This window comes from Arvicanthis niloticus, chromosome 17, assembly GCF_011762505.2.
Source record: "Arvicanthis niloticus isolate mArvNil1 chromosome 17, mArvNil1.pat.X, whole genome shotgun sequence".
Lineage (NCBI taxonomy): Eukaryota > Metazoa > Chordata > Mammalia > Rodentia > Muridae > Arvicanthis > Arvicanthis niloticus.
Window position 1 is genome coordinate 23,347,510 of NC_047674.1, and position 20,119 is coordinate 23,367,628.

At 40.7% G+C, this 20,119-nt stretch overlaps 1 protein-coding gene across 12 annotated transcripts in view; it reads left to right on the forward strand.

The window, feature by feature from the left end:
• Positions 1-20,119, forward strand: part of Dock10 (dedicator of cytokinesis 10) — a 258,512-nt gene that overhangs the window by 125,788 nt on the left and 112,605 nt on the right. For all 12 annotated transcript variants that reach the window (XM_076914939.1, XM_076914938.1, XM_076914934.1 and 9 more), the window contains exon 4: positions 14,821-14,903. In XM_076914939.1, the coding sequence (XP_076771054.1) occupies positions 14,821-14,903 (83 nt within the window). The remainder of the gene's footprint in view (positions 1-14,820; positions 14,904-20,119) is intronic.

Here is a 20,119-nt window from a genome sequence, read left to right on the forward strand (position 1 = left end):
AGTTCTCCAGGAAGAGAAGGAAAATAGGACACATGACTGAAGAGAAAATATGTATCATATTTAAGGGAGGAAAATTTTAAGCAGCCATAGAAAATATATACTAAAAGCTTGAAGACCTCCTACTTGAATTAAGGCACAATCAATTTCATACTAGCAGGGTATTTTGCAGAAACACAGTTCACCAAAGTATTTGCGAGTACTACAAAGACACACACACACACACACACACACACACACATGAGGGACAGGGGCCGAGGATTAACTTTTAGTTAGTAGACATCCATTCAAACCATTTTAGAAGCAAATGTGTTATAAACTATTTTCCAGATGTATTTGACCATGGATAAAACAATCTTGTTTTCTCCTGCTATTTTGAGAAACACATTTGTTAAATGCTGGCCTTAAGCTGATAAAAAGAAATCACCCGAACAAAGGACCTAATATATTTCAATTAAAATGCAAGTAGCTATCCAGTAAACCCAGCATGCATGCTTGTCCTTGGAGCACCTGCTAATGATGCAGAGGAGAATATTGAACCTCCAAGAGCAAGTAAGTAGTGATTTCTTCTCATAACCAAATCGCTACTGTTAATTCTTATTTTTAAGATTAAAATGTCTGCTTTTGTTAATCGTTGGTTCATTACTAGGACACAATTTCCAGACAAGCATCTGAGAAAGCTGTTCTGTGGACTCTTTCTCATCTAAGCAAATTGTCAAAATAAGCAGGGCCAACTGCATGTTTAAAGTCAATAATCATGACCAGGAAAGTCAAAAAAACACACTTTTTCAGCCATTAAATACCTCCTCTCAATCCTGTGACCAATTAATAGGCTATTTTTTCTGTTTTCCTGAAAGTAAATTTGGGTCCAGGAGCATAAACATGTTGTTACTGCGTTGCCCCCAGTTTAATTTATTGAAGTTAATTATGGCAACTTTCTGAAGTGTTAAATTTTTAAATAGAAAGTTCCTTTCCCAGTGAGGTACTGTTCGTGTAGATCATGGCGTTCCTGTGGATCTAGCATGGAAGTAATGAAAGGCATCAACCACTAACTCTATGGCTGGACTGGATTAAGTATCTGGCACATACCACATTACTAAGCAGGTGTTTCCCAGTCCATGTTCCTGAAGAGCGCAGCACCAGGAAAAGTCACACACCTGTGGTCAGACCTACACTTCAATCTGATGAGAAACCCCCAGAGGTTTACTGAGAAGAAGGAAGCCCGGGTTTACGTAGCAAGAAAAATATAACAAAAACACACTAAAGGATAGACTGGTTGCTGGGGGTAGTGTCAAAGCCTGAAGAAAAGTTGGACAGATGTGAGGCTATTAATATCCCAGGAGGGTGATTATGCCGACCTATAATAACAATAATAGTATTACTGTAGTGGTAAAACTAAAGGGCTAATAAAGGAGACAGAATTTGGCAGGATTTGGAGACTAAAAACAAAATAGTAGAGAGGAATGTGTCAAAGATCACCAACACATACAGCTTGGCCTGCTGTGACATTAACTTAAATAAGAGATGCAGAATACAGTGAAGATTACTGGTGCAGGCTTTGAAATATGGAAGAGAAGCCTATGTAGTGAGGCAGAGGGAAGTTAAAGGGAAACAGAGAAAAGGAGAAAGAAGGGAGGCAGGGAGGGAGGGGAGAGAGAGACAGAGTGAGAAGGGGAGAGGAGGGGAGGGAAGAAGAAAGAAAGGGAGGATACGAGGGGAGGGGACGGGAGAAGAGGGGAGGGGAGAGGAGGGGAGAAGAGAAGAAGAGAAGAGAAGAGAAGAGAAGAGAAGAGAAGAGAAGAGAAGAGAAGAGAAGAGAAGAGAAGAGAAGAGAAGAGAAGAGAAGAGGAGACAGAAAAACAGAGAACATAGAAGAAGGAGGAGATGACTATATAGAAAACAGGAGAAAGTTGAGGACAGATGCTCTGGTTTGAATGAGAGGCTAGGACTCTTAGTTATGTCCCCAAACTAAGGGGCTGTTAAGGAGGACCTTGCATAAACTGCAGAGATGGGGGCAGCCAAGAAGTGGGACAGAAAGATTGAGAACTAATACTCAGAATCAAACAGAGATGAACAGCAAAAGTGCATCCATGGTATAAAACACCAAGCTCACTGGATGGTAATATGAAGTCATTAAGGGTCTTTAAGAGAAAGTTTCAGAAGTTAGTGGCATGGACTGGTTATAGTTGTAGTATATTAAAGCCTAAGGAGATGTTGGAAATGTTACCATCAAACTGTTATTTATAATGTGGCTTGGTGTTGCAGCCCGAGCTACCCAACATTGGGTGTCAAAAAAGTTGAGAGCCACTCTAGCCCACGTTTGGGGGCCAAAATGTCTTGGACCACTCTGTCAATGTTGGAACCCACACTGCCAAAAGCCCTGGGGACTAACTTGTTAGCCTGCACTGCCCCAAGCTGCTCCAGTCCGCAGGTTGGGGTTCAGCAAGAGAGAGAGTGAGGACAGGTGCAAATAATGGAGACCAGACAGAGTGTGATTCAATCCCGTTTATTCTTCAGTCTCTCTTCTTCTCTTCAAGTCCCAAGTCTTGAGTTCCTAGTCCCTAGTTCCAAGTTCTTCTTCCAAGTTCCTAGACTTAAGTACAAGTGTCTAATTCCTAGTTGCCAGTCTCCAGTCTCAAGTGCCTACAACTACTTCCAAGTTCTTCCTCCAAGTGCCAAGTGCCTACTACCTAATAATTTCTTCTGAGTTCTCTAGTCCAAGTGTCTTCTTCCTCAATGCCTAATTCCTACTCCAAGTTGTACTGAACTCTTCTGTCTGCCTCTCTCCTTTTATATGTCTCACTTCTAAGCCACGCCTTTAAGTCATACCCTTAGTTAGGCCTTGTCTCTAAATCTAATCTCTAAGTCACACTTTTAAGTCTCACACACCCAAGGGAAGATCCTGGCTATCTAAAACAAGATGTTATCAGAATGTGCTCAGGTCTTGTAGGCTAGTAATCAAGTCTTGTAAAAGACTTGTAATCAAGTCTTTGTCAGGGTGTAGGCTCAAGATGGCTACAAGGATGATAGCCGCCTTCTGTCAGCTCCCCACACCTTGGGAATAAATTCAATAAAGATGTTGTACTCTTGAGACAGAGTGCTTTATGCACAGAGGAGGTAAAAGTTGTTCACTGAGTCATGTATTGATCTTGAAGTTACATACCAAAGTACCATTCACTAATGGAAAAGGCAATATCCCCCAACATAAAACGCACATTGGTGAAGGAAAATCATCTCGAAGAAAATGCCGAGAATGTGTTTTCTTCCTCTTCTCTCCTTCCTGTCTTACCACCTAGATTTTGTCAGAAGGCATTCAGTGAATTCAGGAGAGAAGTGGGAAGTCCAACTTAGAAAGCTTCCTGGGACAAGGCCTAGGTACATGACAGAAGTTCCAAGGGTTGGAGAGCAACTTGCCATGATTCCAAATGAACTTCATGACGCTCACCTTTGTTCGTGAGAAAGAATGTGTCTGGTGGTAACACTTCTCTTGTTGCAAGAAAAGTTGATTTTGTTTTTGTTCCTGGGTAAAATGATAAATTTTCTGTCTGATTTTGAACTGCCAGGCACGTTAGGATGAATCCACTCATCCTAAGTGCCTTTGTTTAGTGTACTTGTTACAGATGTTTCTGTACCTAAAGAGCATGACATCAATAAATATGGAAGTCTTTCAATAGTTTCTTTGAGAGAATAGGTTGCATTCATAACTAAAATGGATTAAATGCATGCTGTTTCCTGCTTTGAAAACACTGGACAGCAAAGGAAGGACCCTTAGACTAAAGGCCAGTGCTTCTTACTTTAGAACTGACTTCTGTTCTATAACATCATACTACGAAAACCATTTACATTCCTAAGAACATTGAGAGATGTGAAACATTTAACTCCAGTTGTTAAAAAACAAAACAAAACAAACAAACAAACAAAAACCTATGCTCTCTCCCAACAAAATTAGGATTAATAGAAATATTCATTTGTGTATGTATATTGGCTTCTACAGTTTATAGTTTTATTAATGAATGAGGTTCTTGTTTCCTGCATGAAGGTTTTGTTGGAAGTTTAGGGACCTCGTTTGGTGTGTACTTTTTCAAAGTTAATTTTGAAGTAAGGCTTTATTTTATAGCCTTGAAATTTTAATGGGGATATTAAAGGATATTAAATATAAATTTTAATGGAGCTACTAAAGGTCAGTTTTCCTGTTTGGTCTGCTCTCATTTGCACATGGGCATTCAGTGTCTATCATAGACCATAAATCTATGTTCAGAAGCAAACTGTTAATGCCATATTTATTAATACTAAACACACAAAAGATAAGAAACATAAATTAAATGCATTTAGAATTGAATGATTTCAGGATAAAACATACCAAGAAAAGTTGTGATGAAAATATTGGAAAAAATATCCTTTTTCATATTAGTAACCTGAAGAAATTGTCTGTTTGCTAAAATCTCTACAAAAATAGTCTTGGTGAATACAAAGAAAGAGCCATTCCAATTTAAAGTTGGCTTCTTCATGAACAATAATATCCCCTCCCCATACCCCCTCCCAATACCCCCCTCCCCATACCCCCTCCCCATATTCCCCTCCTCATGTCCCCCTCCCCATACTCCCTCCCCATACCCCCTCCCCACAGAATGTTCATCAGTGGAAAGAAATTTATGTGGACCCATTGGGAAACTTGGCATGTAATACTATAAATTTGCATTTTGAGTTGAAACTGAATCTTCTGGTCATATTGAATTATAACCCAGGTCTCATGTTTACATGAGAAGAATGTTTGAATCATAAAACAATTGCCAAGGCGTTTTAGTGTCAGCCATTATTCATGTCCTAAAAATTTACTAGGAAGATCTTTCCAAGGGATTACAATAGGTATTTCCAGGCTAGGCCCAAATGTTACTTGTGAAAGTTCAGCTGATTGCCTAATAGATCACATTTTAAGAAAATAAACCAACATTTGTGTCATTTTTAACTTACAATTAGCAGAGATACTGTGGGACCTGTCAGCCTACTCTCAATTGCAAAACAACAGCAGAAAAAAAAAAATGGAAATGGCATTCACTTCTTTCATTTGTAGCGGGTACTTCATAGGCATTCTGATTACAGTGAGCATATTGAGTCTGCACATTTACATATCGCACTATCTAATACCGTGTGATTTTTTTAACAAATATTTTTACTTAATGTGCATTGGTGTTTTGCCTGCATGTGTGTCTGTGAGAGGATGTCAGAAGTTCTGGAACTGGAGCTACAGACAGGCATGAGCTGGGAGTTGAACCTGGGTCCTCTGGAAGAACAGCCAGTGCTCTTAACCACTGAGCCGTCTCTCCAGCCCCTCCCTTGTGGGATCTTTTTTTAAAAGCAGAATTGAAGTTCACTCTATTAGATCTTTCTGTACTATCTGAAACTAGGTCATGTGTATGTCACAGTTTTGTACTGTCTAATATCATTTTTACTTCCCAGCTAAGTGTTTGACAGGCTCATTAGCTGTCCATCTTGGTTTTAGACAAGCAGAAATTAATTGTTGTGCATTAAGGGAACGCACAGCGTGGGTGATCCAACTGAAGAAGCCATTGTTCCCTGTGCCTTTTCTTTTGTTTCTATGGTATCCATGTGTTAGGTGATCACGCGCCCTGCTTTGTAGGAAAAAATCCCTTGTGCTGTTCTTGACCTGGCTAATGGCACCTCTGTTCCCGCTGAAAGGTCTCATGTAGGCAATAAATTATCCAGTCATCCTTTCAATGTACAATTTGCCTTTCTTCACTTAATTTCCTGATGCTTCATTTTCAACATGGATTCAATAGCCATGGCACGAGTATAAAAATTGTTGTATTTTACAAATGTAGAATTACTCAGTGAGGATGAAGGACCGCGGTGGTTTCTTTTATGGTCGCATTCATTTCTCTGGCAAGAAACTACTTATGTGTTTAAATAAACCTCCATAGCCAGAAGGGGAAATAATTTTGTGACTAATAAGCCATTTGTTACCTTTCAAGTACTCTGTAGCCAGAATCTAATCAGCAGCCCTTTGAAGAGGTTGACAAATTGTATTGCCAAACAGAAATTGCTAGTTCAGAAATTGTAACATGCTTTGAATTGATCCTAATGATCCTCTGAAGAGGGAGAGAAAGGGAGACATGAAATATTTGGGGAGTCACTTGTAACTCTCCACTTTCCTAAAGTATTTAGATTCTTTACTTCAGTTATTTTTTTTTCTAAAGCGGGGCTATTAGTTCTTATAGTTTTAATATAAAATGTCCCACATTGGCTCCTGTGTTTGAAGAATTGTGGTGCAGCTAGTGGCAGTGTTTTAGAACCTTTAGGAGGTGGACCTAGCAGAGGAAATGGGTTACTGGGTGAGAAGCACTGAGTATTGTATGCAGTCCCTACTTCCAGAACTTTCTATGATTCTTTCCTTGTAGCAATGTAAACAAGAAGCCTCACACTGAGCTGTGCCTTCTCTATCATGCTGAGCTGTGTACTTTCAAACTATGAGCCAAAATAGACCCTTCTTTCCTCTAGTTTCCTCATCTCCTGTAATTGGTCACAGTGGAGAGAAAAGTAATTTTTTATTATTATTATTATTATTATTATTATTATGTATCAAATACATATTGAATAGACTCTGTGATGGTTTGTATATGCTTAGCCTAGGGAGTGGCACTATTAGAAGGTGTGGTCCTGTTGGAGTAGGTGTGTCACTGTGGGTGTGGGCTTTAATACCCTCATCCTAGCTGCCTGGAAGTCAGTCTTCCATTAGCCACCTTCAGATGAAGATAAAGAACTCTCAGCTCTTCCTGCACCATGCCTGCCTGGATGCCGCCATATTCCCATCTTGTTTATAATGGACTGAACCTCTGAACTTGTAATCTAGCCCCAATTACACTTTATCTTTGTAAGACTTGGTTTGGTCATGATGTCTGTTCACAGCAGTAAAACCCTAACTAAGACAGCCCCCAAAAGTAAAATCATGTGTTAGAGTGGACAATATTGTTTTTAAAACCTGTATGTAGGGGCTGGAGAAATGTCTCATTGGTTAAGAGCACTTGTTGCTATCACAGAGGAGCTGGCTTCAGTTCACAGTATCCACATGGCAGCTCATAACTATCTGTAAATCCCATTCCAAGGGATCTGAAACCCTTTTCTGGTTTCTACAGGTACCAGGCAAGTATTTAGTTCATAGATAAAGATGCAGGCTGTTATCCACATAAAATAAAGGTAGGGGCTGGAGACATACTTCAGCAGTTAACAACAGTGGCTACTCTTGTAGAAGTCCTATGCTCAGCTCCCAGCACCCACACCACAGCTAACATCCACCTGTCGTTAGGGTCCAAGATCACTGGAGAATGATACCCCAAACTAGAATAGTATGCAAAAGCAAAGAACATTTATTCAGCTGGATTTCCTGCATGCAGGGGTCTCCCCATTTGTGAATGTAGGCCCCTCGTGGGCTTGCAGGCTCAGCTTTTATTGTCAGATAGGGAAATTCCAGGGAGGGGTATGTGCCCTTTTACCCTTGACTGGTTAGATCTATCTTTAGTGTTCTGACTAATTCTATAATTGGTTAGGCTCTGAAGACCATTCTGGGGTGGAGGGGGTCATTTATTCATCCTGGCTCCCTATTCTTACGTCAGGCCAGATGACAAGATGTTCTCAGTTTGGCTGCTCACAGCTACGGTTTCCTGGATCCGGTTCCTGTATCCAGGTTCTCATTTCTGGGAAACAGAAACTTAGGCCTCGTCTCCCAAACTGTCAGTTTACAGCCTGCCATAGAGTCAGCCTGGCTCTGAGTTTAGTCCTCTCACTGTAGCTAAGTTCCAGGGAATCCAATGTTCTTTTCTGGCCCCCATGGACATTACACACAAACATGGTTCAAATATGTGCGAGCAAAATGCCCATACACATAGCATACAATAAATAAACTATTTTTAAGTAAATGAGTCTATACTGTGCATGAGTTATTAGCATCCATGGCTTAAAGATGAGACCTAATGCCCTAAGTCAGAGTGATGAGTGCCAGGCCACATTGTCACTTGGGCAAAATGATGGATTCTGTCTGATGAAGTAGCAGTGTTTCTTTACATCATTTGGAATCACGCGTGGCGTTTCATTATATTTATATAAACATACACACACATATTCAACACCTTTACAGAGATTCTGACTTTATGGCATTCAGGTAGAACCCAGAGACCCCAAAATATTCATGGACCTGGTTTTTAAAGCACTATCATGATTGCTGAAAAGCCCGTGAGCATGTCAAGGTTAGCTAGGACTTTTGTATCTAAACACAAACACACACACAGGCCAAGATGGAAAAAAATAGATGCACTTCAAACTGGTAAATGATTTTTAAAAATGTGCAGCAGGACATCTCTGAAAAATTACGAGTTCCACTAGTTCTTTCTCAGTCTTCCACTTTGAAGTCCACGGTGCCGGTCTCCAAGTGAAAAGGGATGGGGAGCTGATGTCTTGACACCAGAGCTAGGCACCAAGGGCGAAGTCCATAAGGGCAAGTGGAAGCCACTGCCTTGTTGCAACATGTAGAACTAGCCTGTGGCTCTGGATTTCAGCTTTGCTTTTGGTCAAAGAGATCCTGTAGCCACAATCATCACTGTTTCTAATGATCGTTTTCGAGTGACTGTGTGGGCTGCAACAAAGAATAGAGAGTAATTTTCTATGCATAGCATTTGAAAGTGAAGTGCCATCGCCGTGTAGGAAAAACGTGATGTGTTTGTAAAATGTGCCGGCTTCCACAGAATCAGAGAAATTGCAGATTGAGAAGGAGGTCTCAAGAGCCATCCAGCCAACCCTCGATTTTCACCACCCTACCACCTAATATGAAACCTTGCCAGCAACTGCAGAAGAAACACAATGAGAACAAAATTCTTCAAAATCACTGCTACTGCATCTCCCTAAGCTCTTCTTATACAAACCAAGGAAACCAAGTTATTGTTGGCAATTGAAATGAATGTGAGTTATAGACTGGATCAAACTTGAAGGAAGAATTGATTATTTTTTTTAAAGCGAATATTGGTGGAGTCCTTTTTTTATGCTAAGTGATGTATAAGAGTTCTTGTTTTTGGTCCTTGCAAAATCAGTGTTACTTAGATGAATAGAGAAAGAATTACTAAGCTACTCATTTAAGATGCCACTGATAATAAATAAGACAACAGAATTCAAAATCAGACCTGTCAGAATCTAGGGCAAAAACAAAACACCATCAAACTTTTTTGGAGTGATGGACCAGATGTGCTATAGAAAGCAGTAGGCATCAAACAATGCATATGTTTTCTGAATGGATTTTTGGAGCCAGACAAATTCCATTTGAATTTTTCTCTCAGTCATACATGGTCCTAAGTAAAGAAACAGATCTCTTCCTGTGTCTCTGATCTATTAAGTGAGAACAGTAAAATCCCATCAAGTGCTTAATAAGATGATGTGTAAGGTGTTTAATAGCAAAATATCTGAGAAATATTGGCAATGGGAGAGAGACAAAGGAGAAAGGAAGGGGGCAAGAGGAGAAAGAGTGATAGATAAAGTGGGGAGGGAGGGAGGGAGGGAGGGAAGGGGAAGGTAGCAGAGAGGAAGAAGAGGGAGGTAGAAGAGGAAGAGAAAGAGGATGAAGAGGAGGAGTAGGAGGAGGAAGCTCATTGCTTTTAACCAGTAAATTTAATAAGTAGCAAATCTTGAGGTCAGTTAAATGTATGGCCTATTGCAAACAATATGTGTAATGCGTGTAAGTATACTTATTTATCATGGTTGGAATAGCTACCCTTAGGAATAAAAGTTCAGTGAACCCTAGACCTGTTCATCTGTGTCCCACTAACACATTTCAAATCAGTTTTGCAACAGAAACATCTCACCCAGCCCAGTATTCTGAGCACTCTGAAGCTGAGTCTGGGATCCTAATAAGTAAAAAATATTTGACCAAGATCATTGGCCAATATTTTTTAAAATGAGAAAATATTTAAAGTACTTTGAAAATTCTGTCCTAAAGATAGCATCCAAAGTGGATACTACTTAGAGGAGGGTTGAGAGGCTGTAGGCAGGAAGACATAAGTCTTTTTGATAATGGCATCAGATTTGATGTGATCGTAAAAACAAGTTACTTGTTTCCCTACTCTAAGTCCACACTCATGTCACCCTTTCTGTAAAATCCACCCTATTTAAATCACGTCTCCCATCCCCTTCCTCTGCTGAGATCTTTCTTGCAACATTCCCATTCTCTGACACAAGGCATAACCTGTAATTTTTGCATTTTTTTCACCAGACTTTCATAGTGACATAAAGAAGAGGTGATTTCTATTTATTGTTCCCTGGAAAATTCTTACAACCTAGATACAACTACTTCTGGGTCATATCAAGGCTTAAGAGTGTTAGATGAATTACTGAATGAATAATCTTCAAATTTAGTAGACTTGGGTTAGTGAATTATTATAGTGTGAGACCTCATTCCACCTAAAAGGAAAATGTAGAAAGCAAATCTAAATGGGGCTGTTGTGGCATATCCACCAAAGAAGACTGCTCAGACATGGGCTTAAGCCAATAGAAAATCTTTATTAGCCAGCCAGCAACTACACTGGGTGTGTTACTGAACATAGTGTGGCACTGAATCTTTCTCAGGGCAACCCTTTAAGCACAAAAACTATGTTCTGGGCTGACATACTCCAGTTAACAAGAACAGTTAGCCACACGTGGAACTACAGAAGCCAAAAAAGCAAAGTTAGTATATTTTTAAGACTTTCCCAGGACTGTAGATTTGTTGGATTAAGTCTTTGCTTTAGTTTGGGCAAGTGGTGCTGTCTGTGTGCTGAGTTTTACATACCGAATGTCACTTTCATCATGGAGCCTGTTGTATTCGCATTTCAGGGCATACACACTGAGGTCTGGGGCCCTGTTATAGGGACTACAGATGCAGATATGTGGTATTATGGTTGCCGAACATGTTCAAGGCCCTTGGTTCAATTCCTCGTATCACCCAAATTAAAACAATAGTAAATGATAAAGGAAAGAAAAAGTAAGTAAACAATAAGTCTTTACAACATATTAACTGAATAAAAATAATATCCATGTACAAATATAAACAGAAACAAACAAGAAAAATGGACTAGAAAAATAATAAAACATATTCTAAAGGAATAAAAATAGGGAGTGGGTGTCACTTTCCATTTTAAAGCACTGTAGAGATGACTCAGTTATTAAGAGTACTTGCTGCTCTTACAGAGAACCAAAGTTTGGCTCCCAGCATGTACATGACAGGTCACAACCCTCTGTTCTTCTAATTTCAAGGAATCTGATATCCTCTTTGGGCTTCAAAGGCACTAGGGACACACATGATGCACACGTATTCAGCCAGGCAAAACACACATTACACATAAATTAAAAATTAAAAAAATCTCAAAACACATTTTGTCTCACATGAAAATGGCCATAAGATAGGAAACAAGGAGAAGATAAGGGAGGAGAAATGGCCAACCACACTCCTGGGAGTCCAGACAGCCTGGCTCACAGCATGCCCTTAGCCTTTCTGCTCCTTGTCTGAATGCTTGGCATTTTTGTCTAAGATGGAGAAGGACTTTTTAGCCAAGGGACCTATTAAAAGCTCAGTTTTCTTTGTCTGCACTTTGCAAATCTGACTCAAGGATTGGCAAGTCGCTGCTGAATGTTAGCTAAATATACTGTTTGTTCAAACCCATTCAATCCAGTCTTTCAGACCTCCTTAAATTCCTTTCTTCTCTGTGTGTACCTGTCTTGCTGGGGGTCCTCTTTTAAAGAAGAAGAAAAAGATGTTGTTTTTCTTTTTAAGATATATTTGTCCTACATGTACATAATTCATTTGTGTCATATTCCCTTCCCAATTGTCATTCTAACACCTCCCAGATCCACCTCTGCCATGGGCTCTCAACTTTGTACCCTCTTTGCATCTATTTTGTCATGACCTACCAACCCCAGTTTTTGCTGCCCATATGCTCATGAGTGTGAGGCCACTCAATGGGGTTCAGAGGACCTGCCAGGAGCCATACCCTCACAAAAACCAACTTTCCTTCCCCCAGAAATCATCATCTGTCAACTCCTCAGCTGGCTACAGATGCTCTTGCAGCTCCATACTGGAATCATTAACTGTCCACTCCTCAGTTAGATGTGGTTGCTCATAAGCTGCATACTGGAATGCTGACTGGCTTGCTCTTATACAGGTCTTGTGCAGCCAACCATGAGTACAGAGATCCTACCATGCCCAGAAGACTCTGGGTATGTCAGTCTCCCTTGGCCTCAAGGTCTTACAGTCTCACTGCCTCTCCTCCATGGGCTCTGAGCTCGACTGGAGAGGGTGTAACACAGATATCCCATATGTGTCTGAGCACGAAACACTTACCCTCTGCGGGTTCACCAGCTGTGAGCTTCTTTGTTAATGATTGTCCAAAAGATGCGCAAAGAACCTGCTCTCATGAGGTCTGAGAGTTCTCGTTTTTATTTATTTGTGTACTTAACAAAAATTGTTAAAGAGACATTGAGGATTGGCCCAGTGGATAGAAGCATTTGCTAAACAACCTAAGCCTCAGAGCCTACATTTAGAGAGAAAGAGAGAGAGAGAGAGAGAGAGAGAGAGAGAGAGAGAGAGAGAGAGAGAGATCCAAATGCAGCAGTGCCCATTTGCATCTGTAACACCAACATGCCTAACACAAGATAGGATTCAGAGACAGGCGAATCAGCCAGAAGCTCAAACACCAGTTATTCTGAAGTATGCCAAGAAATGAGAGGCCCTACCTCAACAAAGTAGAAGGAAACAACTAACTCCCCAAAATTATTCTCTAACCTCCACAGGTGTCCTGTAGCAAGCATGCATGTCTCTGTTTACATGGAGGCATACACACATACATGTGCACTTACACACACACACACACACACACACACACACAAGCAGTAAGTGATTGTTTTCTTAAAATTAAAAAAATAGTATATAAATACAAAATGTTCAGGTTTACGAAATAATATATGTTTATCTTGGATCATTTCAGATCTGAGTCAACATCTGTTGCCTCATGTTCTGCCTGCCTTTTGTGTCATTAAAAATCCTTTTTCTAGCCTTTTGAAATCACAGTATACATAGTTATGAATGGTCATCCCATTGTGTCATGGCATGCACAAAATTTTTACTTACAACTAAGTACAATTTCGAACCCTCTGTTCCCCCTTTTTTCTCCTTCCATCCTCCCAGCCTGCACTCTGTCTCCATGATCAGCATTGCTTTTAAGCCTCCATTGGCACTGTGAACACCCTACTAGCCTCCCACTCCTGCCTTTGTCCTAACCTAACTTTCTTTGTCCAGTTTGTGCGTGGGTACTTCCCTGAGCAAACACAGCTATGGTGCTAAGAGAAATCAGGGCCAGAGTCATCCAGAACAGATAAGATCCCCTAACCCATCTGTTATGTACATCTGAAGTCCCCTACCTCAGGCCTCTTAATGGAGTCCCTGTCTAAAAGGTCTCATGTTAAGCAAGGTTGTCAAGGATCCAGACAAGGAACAGAAAGACCACAGCAACCCTAGTCAAAGAGCCTGAACCCTGGAGGTGTGGTTCTTTCCCACCTAGCTCCCTGACTTTCCTTACTCCCTCTGTCTGCAGTGGACTATACCCACTTTCCATCTAACTGGACAGAAGTCATGACTTCACTTTCCTGCCTGCAGCATCTATGAATCTTCTCTGTCTTGTTCTCAGTTCCGAAGACAACCCCACTGGCCATTATTCCTGATAGATCATTAAATGTTTTGTGCCTCAATTTTTTTCCACTAGTGCAAAAAGATACGCTCTGCTTGTCATCCTAATATACAGCTGCTTAATTCTCAAAATCCAAGGGGGGTGGGGAGTCTTAGAATCTAGTTTGAGATAGTAAAATCTCTATTACAAATCCATGATTATTGCAATAAGCTACATGGTAGGTAGATGTTTGGAAAATATTTTATGTTCATAAGTAGCATAAAATCAATATTTAGGGAGAGGATACAGTCAGTAGAGCTATAGGGACTTAGCTTCCTGTCTTCAGTACACATATGTAATTCTAGGCCTGGGGACAAACACTTGTAATCTTAAAACTGTGGATAGTGCAAGGCAGGTGGAAGTCAGAGGACCCTTGAAACTTACTGCCACGCTTGGATTGCCTAATTTGTGAGTTCCAGGCTCAAAAGATAAGGTGGAGAGTGACCATACTCAATCCATCTCTGGCCTCCACATACACGTGCACACACGGTCACATATGCATACAACACACATAATTCACTAGCTTTATTTTCAACATAATCCTAAGTGATCTTTTATTCACATTCCATGAAACTCAGAGTGATGGAAACGCACAGGTTTCAAAGAGAGAGAGAGCTGAAAAAAAACAGCTTAAGGCTGGGCCAACAAGGGTGGGAATAGTAAAGGGGCAGAAGGAACAGTAGTTCAGTGACAAAAGCAGAGTGAGGAAAAAGAGGCTGAAATCAAATGAGAACGTCCTTGGTGACTGAGGACCATTGATGATGGTCGAGGTGACAAGTTACACCAGCTTCTCATTGAGAGCTGCACATCTGCTCTGACTCAATGATGACTGTGCTGGGTTTCCTGATGATGGAGGAAAGCAGAATAACTGTTGAACAGTTAGTTCCTCCTTCAGGAGTCTGCAGAGAGTTCCGTGACACTAGAGGATCTCTGAGGATTATGAAGAACTCTTACTGACTTTGAAGTGGCCAATATGGCCGCCTCCATGCCCGCCTGTGATTATGAGAACAGTTTGCCAGCACAGCCGACTTTTAATGACAATTTTTATAACTGTCTTTTCTGTCCATTTCAGGCTTGTAAATTCTACAGTTCCCAGTGGCACGTGGTAAACTACAAATATGAACAATATTCTGGAGACATTCGACAGCTACCCCGGTAAGAGCATACCATCTGTTCATTATAAAGACTGCTTTTACACACATATGTAACAATCACCTCTTTGCAAGCTCCAGCATTGTTTAAAAATACGTGTGTTTATTTTATGTCAGGGTACATTTTGCAAATTCTATAAGTCAAGATGGAGGACATTTTGATGAACATCATACAGTTATGTGTTTACAGTCTGAGTTTGGAATGAGACCTGGTCTTCCCTATTTTGGTGTGTCGCCGCAGATTTAGCCTTTGCTAATTGTTGCATCATCTATCAACGAGCCTTTCTTTCAACCCTGGCACTAGGAAAAGCCAACTGGGCTCATAGAATTTCTGACCAAGTCCTGTGCAGTATTTATATCTGCTTTATATTGCTTTATGTACTTTTACTGTGGGATGTCAAAGGCATGCAAATGAATTCCACACAAGGGCATATATCTAAAAAGAGCAAAACAGAAACAAAATGCCTAACTTCTCCTCTGACACTTGGGACCACAAAGCCTCTAGGAAGGTCACTCTGTTCTGCTTCTCCTCAAGAGTCACTTCATACAGAGCCACTGGGTGACCTGCATCTATTTACTGTTTTCTCTACTAAAATAAAAGCTATCAAAGGACAGGGAATTTCCCTGCCGAAACCTGAATTCCTGGCACATGATACTATGGAGTAATTTATTTTAATGCACAACATCCCCAAATGGTGATGAGTTGCTTAAAATTTAAACAACAACCACACACACACACACACCCCTGCTTTGAACTAGTACCTCCCAGTAACCCTAGTTAATTATCCCACTCTGTGCTCCCGACAGGTTGCAAGTACCCACATGCCCAAGAGCCATCTGGATTCGTGAATGAAAGACACACACACACACACACAAACAGACACACACACACATACACCACACACACACATACACCACACACACATACACCACACACACACACACCACACATACACACCACACACACACCACACACACACCACACACACACCACACACACACCACACACACGCACGCGCACACGCAAGCATGCGCGCGCACACACACGCACACACACATGCACGCACACACCATACACATGCACGCACATACACACACACCACACACACACACACCACACACACACACTACACACACACACACACACGCACACACGCACATACACACGCACATACACACACACACACATACATGCATGCACGCACATACACACACACATGCACGCAGGCACACACCAGTTAATTTTGATATGCCTTAGCCAGCTCAAAGGCTGAGCACTTCTAATCCCTCAGCTAGCAGACAGCTCCCTCTGGAATTCCAGAGTTAACATCCTTAAAATCTGTATTTCATTTCAACAACCCCAGACCCAATCAGGGAAGTGACCACTAGGGCCACTTACCCAAATTTCTTGCTTGGCTGGTCTGCCCTATGCCCTTCCCATGATGATTCTGATGCTTCCTCTCTTTATCTCTCCCAAGCCTGGGAATCCAAAATGTCCTGTCTCTGTCTGTCCTGTCCATCCATTGCTCCTGGCATCTTTATTTAGCAATCAGAGCCCACTGGAGACAGGGTCTCTCAGTGTCTTACATGTAAGCAGTTTTGGGGACCAAAATTCACATTATAACAGCATTAGGCCCAACCCACTTCACTTGCCATCTTGTTGGTTCTTCAAACATGATACACATGCTTCAGAGAAAAAAAAAAAAAGATAGTCAAAAGTTCTGATACACACTGGGTCAAGTTTTCTCTGTCTGTCTGTTGGTTGGTTGGTTTTTTTGTCCATGCTACAAAATTCAGCTCTACTTTGCAATATTTTCTGTCGGCAGAAAAATCTTTCCAAACTAGGATACTTGTAAGTGCTATCTCACTTCCTGGAGGCACACTCTGAAAAGGGGATTTTTGAATGGCTCTCAGAAGGTGACATTTGAACTGTATTCTCAAGAGACAGTAGCTGCCAATGCTGGAATCTCAGGGGGGAAAAAAGGCCTCCTACAAGCCCTGAGGCAGAAGTTGGTGTGATAACTTTAGTAGACTGAGAGGCTGGGAGGCTGAGGGGTGAGACCTCTCAGAGGGAAGCATAGCGACAGGATCCATGGACCTTATGAACCCTGGAGGAGAGCTTAGATTTTATTCTCACTATGATAGAAGTCTTGAGGAATGTCTACTAGGGTGTGACATCTTTTAAAAATCACTTGCCTCACATTTGGAGAAGTGACATGGAAAAGAAAGGAGAGGAGGAAGCATTTTTTTCAGAAGTTGTCTCACTGTGAAGAGCAGGCCAAAACAGGAAGTCTTTTATTCAAAGAAAACTCTGCGCCTTAACTCCCACAGATTTCTAAACATTTTGTAAAACTCAGGACTCCTTAATGATCATCTTTTGTAACTACTTCTTGGGAAAGTCCTGTCACAGCCTGCAGTGTCTTAGCTAATTAATGGTTACATTCAAGATGTCAGAGTGGTGGTCACACACTTCCTCTAGGTGAGATCGAAAATCAAATTGCTTTCTAACCTCTGCACTCCCTCTCTTTCTGAGGATCAGTCATAACTTGGAAGATGTACCCATGCTTAAAAGTTTAAATTAAATGGTTGGACCTAGGCAACTACATTCAACTCCTGTTATTTTTGCATGTGTCTGTGCAGTGCTCATGCATGTTTGTGTGTGTTCAAGTGCATACAGGGCCCTAACGTTGGTGTTAGGAGTCGTTTTTGTCTATTCTTACTGTGCCTGTAGCAGCAAGGGCTCTCAGTTGATCTAGAGCTTGCCAATATGGCTAGTCTTGCTGCCCGTCTTGCTTGCCACGGTCTGTGTCTCTAGCTCTGAAGTTACAGGGGGGCTACCATGCCCATCAGCATTTATAAGGGGTGGGGATTGAAACTTCAGTCCTGTGCTTCTGTAGCAGCAATTGCTTTGCCCAATGAATGATCTCCCCTGGCCCTCACTTTTGAGTAAAATTCTTTCCTCTGTCTTCCATATATGGGGCACTTTCACTACCAAATACTAACTTGTTACAGTCATGATGCCATAAAAGAAGTAAACACAATATTTCATGATCACAGAGTTCTCCCTCCATTCAAAAGATACAGAAAGCATATCCACTGAGGAGAGATTCTGGGCATGATCACCGAGTTAAGTTTTTCATAACACGTGTGGACATATCTCCCACATGGTAAGAAAAAGTGACTGAAGTTTGTTGAATTTTATTGATATTATCTAAAGAAAGTAGAAGTAGATAGTAAAATGGGGAAAGTTCGACACAAAGGCATAAGTTTTAGCTTTTTTCTTTGTATCCACATAAAATACATTCTATCACTTAAAGAGTATAGAATTCCCTAGTATATGCCCCAGAATAATGAATACTTTAACACTGCATAGTAGAATTATTTTTTAATGATTTTACAAAGCTAAGACATGCCCCCTAAAGACTATCCATATTTAGGTCAGGAGTGGAACCAGATTAATTTATTTAGGCCGTATGAGGCTGCTAAAAGGACATTATGTCCGTGCCTCCTGGATTGGAAGGATGCTCCGATGTCTGCTACCAACTTAAACTGACCACTTCTTTGTCCAAGTTGCTAAGGTTACAAAATAAAATTTTAAAAGATGAAATTATGGAAAAGTAAAAAACAGTGCGACATACTATTTGAATTTACAAGTAAGTATGCTAAGTTAATTTTAACTGTTAAGTACCCTGCACAGTCAACATTAAACATTGGAGTTCCTGGGATATTCAAAGGGCATAAAAATTATGATGATGCTTATTTCATTAGTGTGTGGCTAAAATACAGAGATATACAATGTAGAAAACAAAACAACCACAACCACAATAACAACAAAACAACAAACAACTTTACTACAGTTGACCTGAGAAAGAAGAATATTTCCCAATGATATACATTTTGGCTGAAGATCAAATCAAGTATCACAAGTTTAACTGGGCTAGCAGAGGAGAGAAGAGAGAGAGAGAGAGAGAGAGAGAGAGAGAGAGAGAGAGAGAGAGAAAGAAGATTTCATTTTAAAGGAAGGAAGCAGGAGCTTCTAATCAGGAACTCAAAATTATTTTCTTCTACATAGTGTGTTCAAGGCCACTCCTAGCTATCTGTAACCCTGTCTCAAATATAATAGAGAAAAACACTTTAAATAGATAAACAGATATTTGTTCAGTGTTAGAATATGCCAGGTGTGATACATAACATTTTCTCATGTGACACTCATAACCATATATAATAGGAACAGTTGTTGCATTTTCATGGGAAATGTGGGCACTAAGTTCACAGATAATAACTAAAGAGGCACTCGGGTATTGTCATGATCCTTCTCAGGGCGATAGTAGGAAATATGAGATAAAACTGAGATTCTCTGTAAATTACTACTTACATTAGGTTCAAACTCAAATTATGAAGTCCCTAGTCAATCATTTATCTTCAGACTCCAAAGGTTCTTAAAGACCACCCAGTGCTCCTTCCTGTTGAAATCTGAAGGCAATAGAGATAAAACCTTAACGATATCTTTAAATTAAAGAACAAACATTGTTGAATAATCATGTAAACTTCAAGAAAGGACAGCAGGGCTGGGCTGTTGCTCTTTTAAGGTAGGGTAAGGGGTGTGTTGCCCTGGAGACCAACAGACAAAAAAGTCCTCAATTGCTGGGAGTCTCAGAAATGGTTTAAACACTTCCTGCCTCCTGCACCTGGAAACTTTTCCTGCACCACTAACTTCCCTTTATCTGTGTCTCTATTGCTGCAGCCTTTCATTCCTGGGTGCTCCAAACTTGCTGTCCTTCCCCGGGACCTTAATTATGTCTCTCTCTACCACAACCATGTTTCCCTGGCTCCTCACTGAACCTGCTGTTCTTCACTGTCATCCTAAGCCACACATCCCAGAGCTGGCCAACTTTGATCACTTTTTCTGATACAACTACTTAGTCACTCCTTTCTCTTTGGTTTTCTTTTCCAAATTATTTGTATTAGTTCTTTGAGAATTTTATACAAAATATTTTGATAATATGTGGACCCTCCTCTAAATCCTCCTGGACTCACCTCACCTTCATCTCTCTACCCACCCAACTTGTTCTTTTTTGTTCAGACCCAATGAGTCCAATCTGTATTGTCTAAAGACTCTTGGGTGTGGTCCTATCCCCCAGAGAATTATCAACCAACCAGGGTCATACATACATACATACATACATACATACATACATACATACCTGGCTCTCCCTTTCC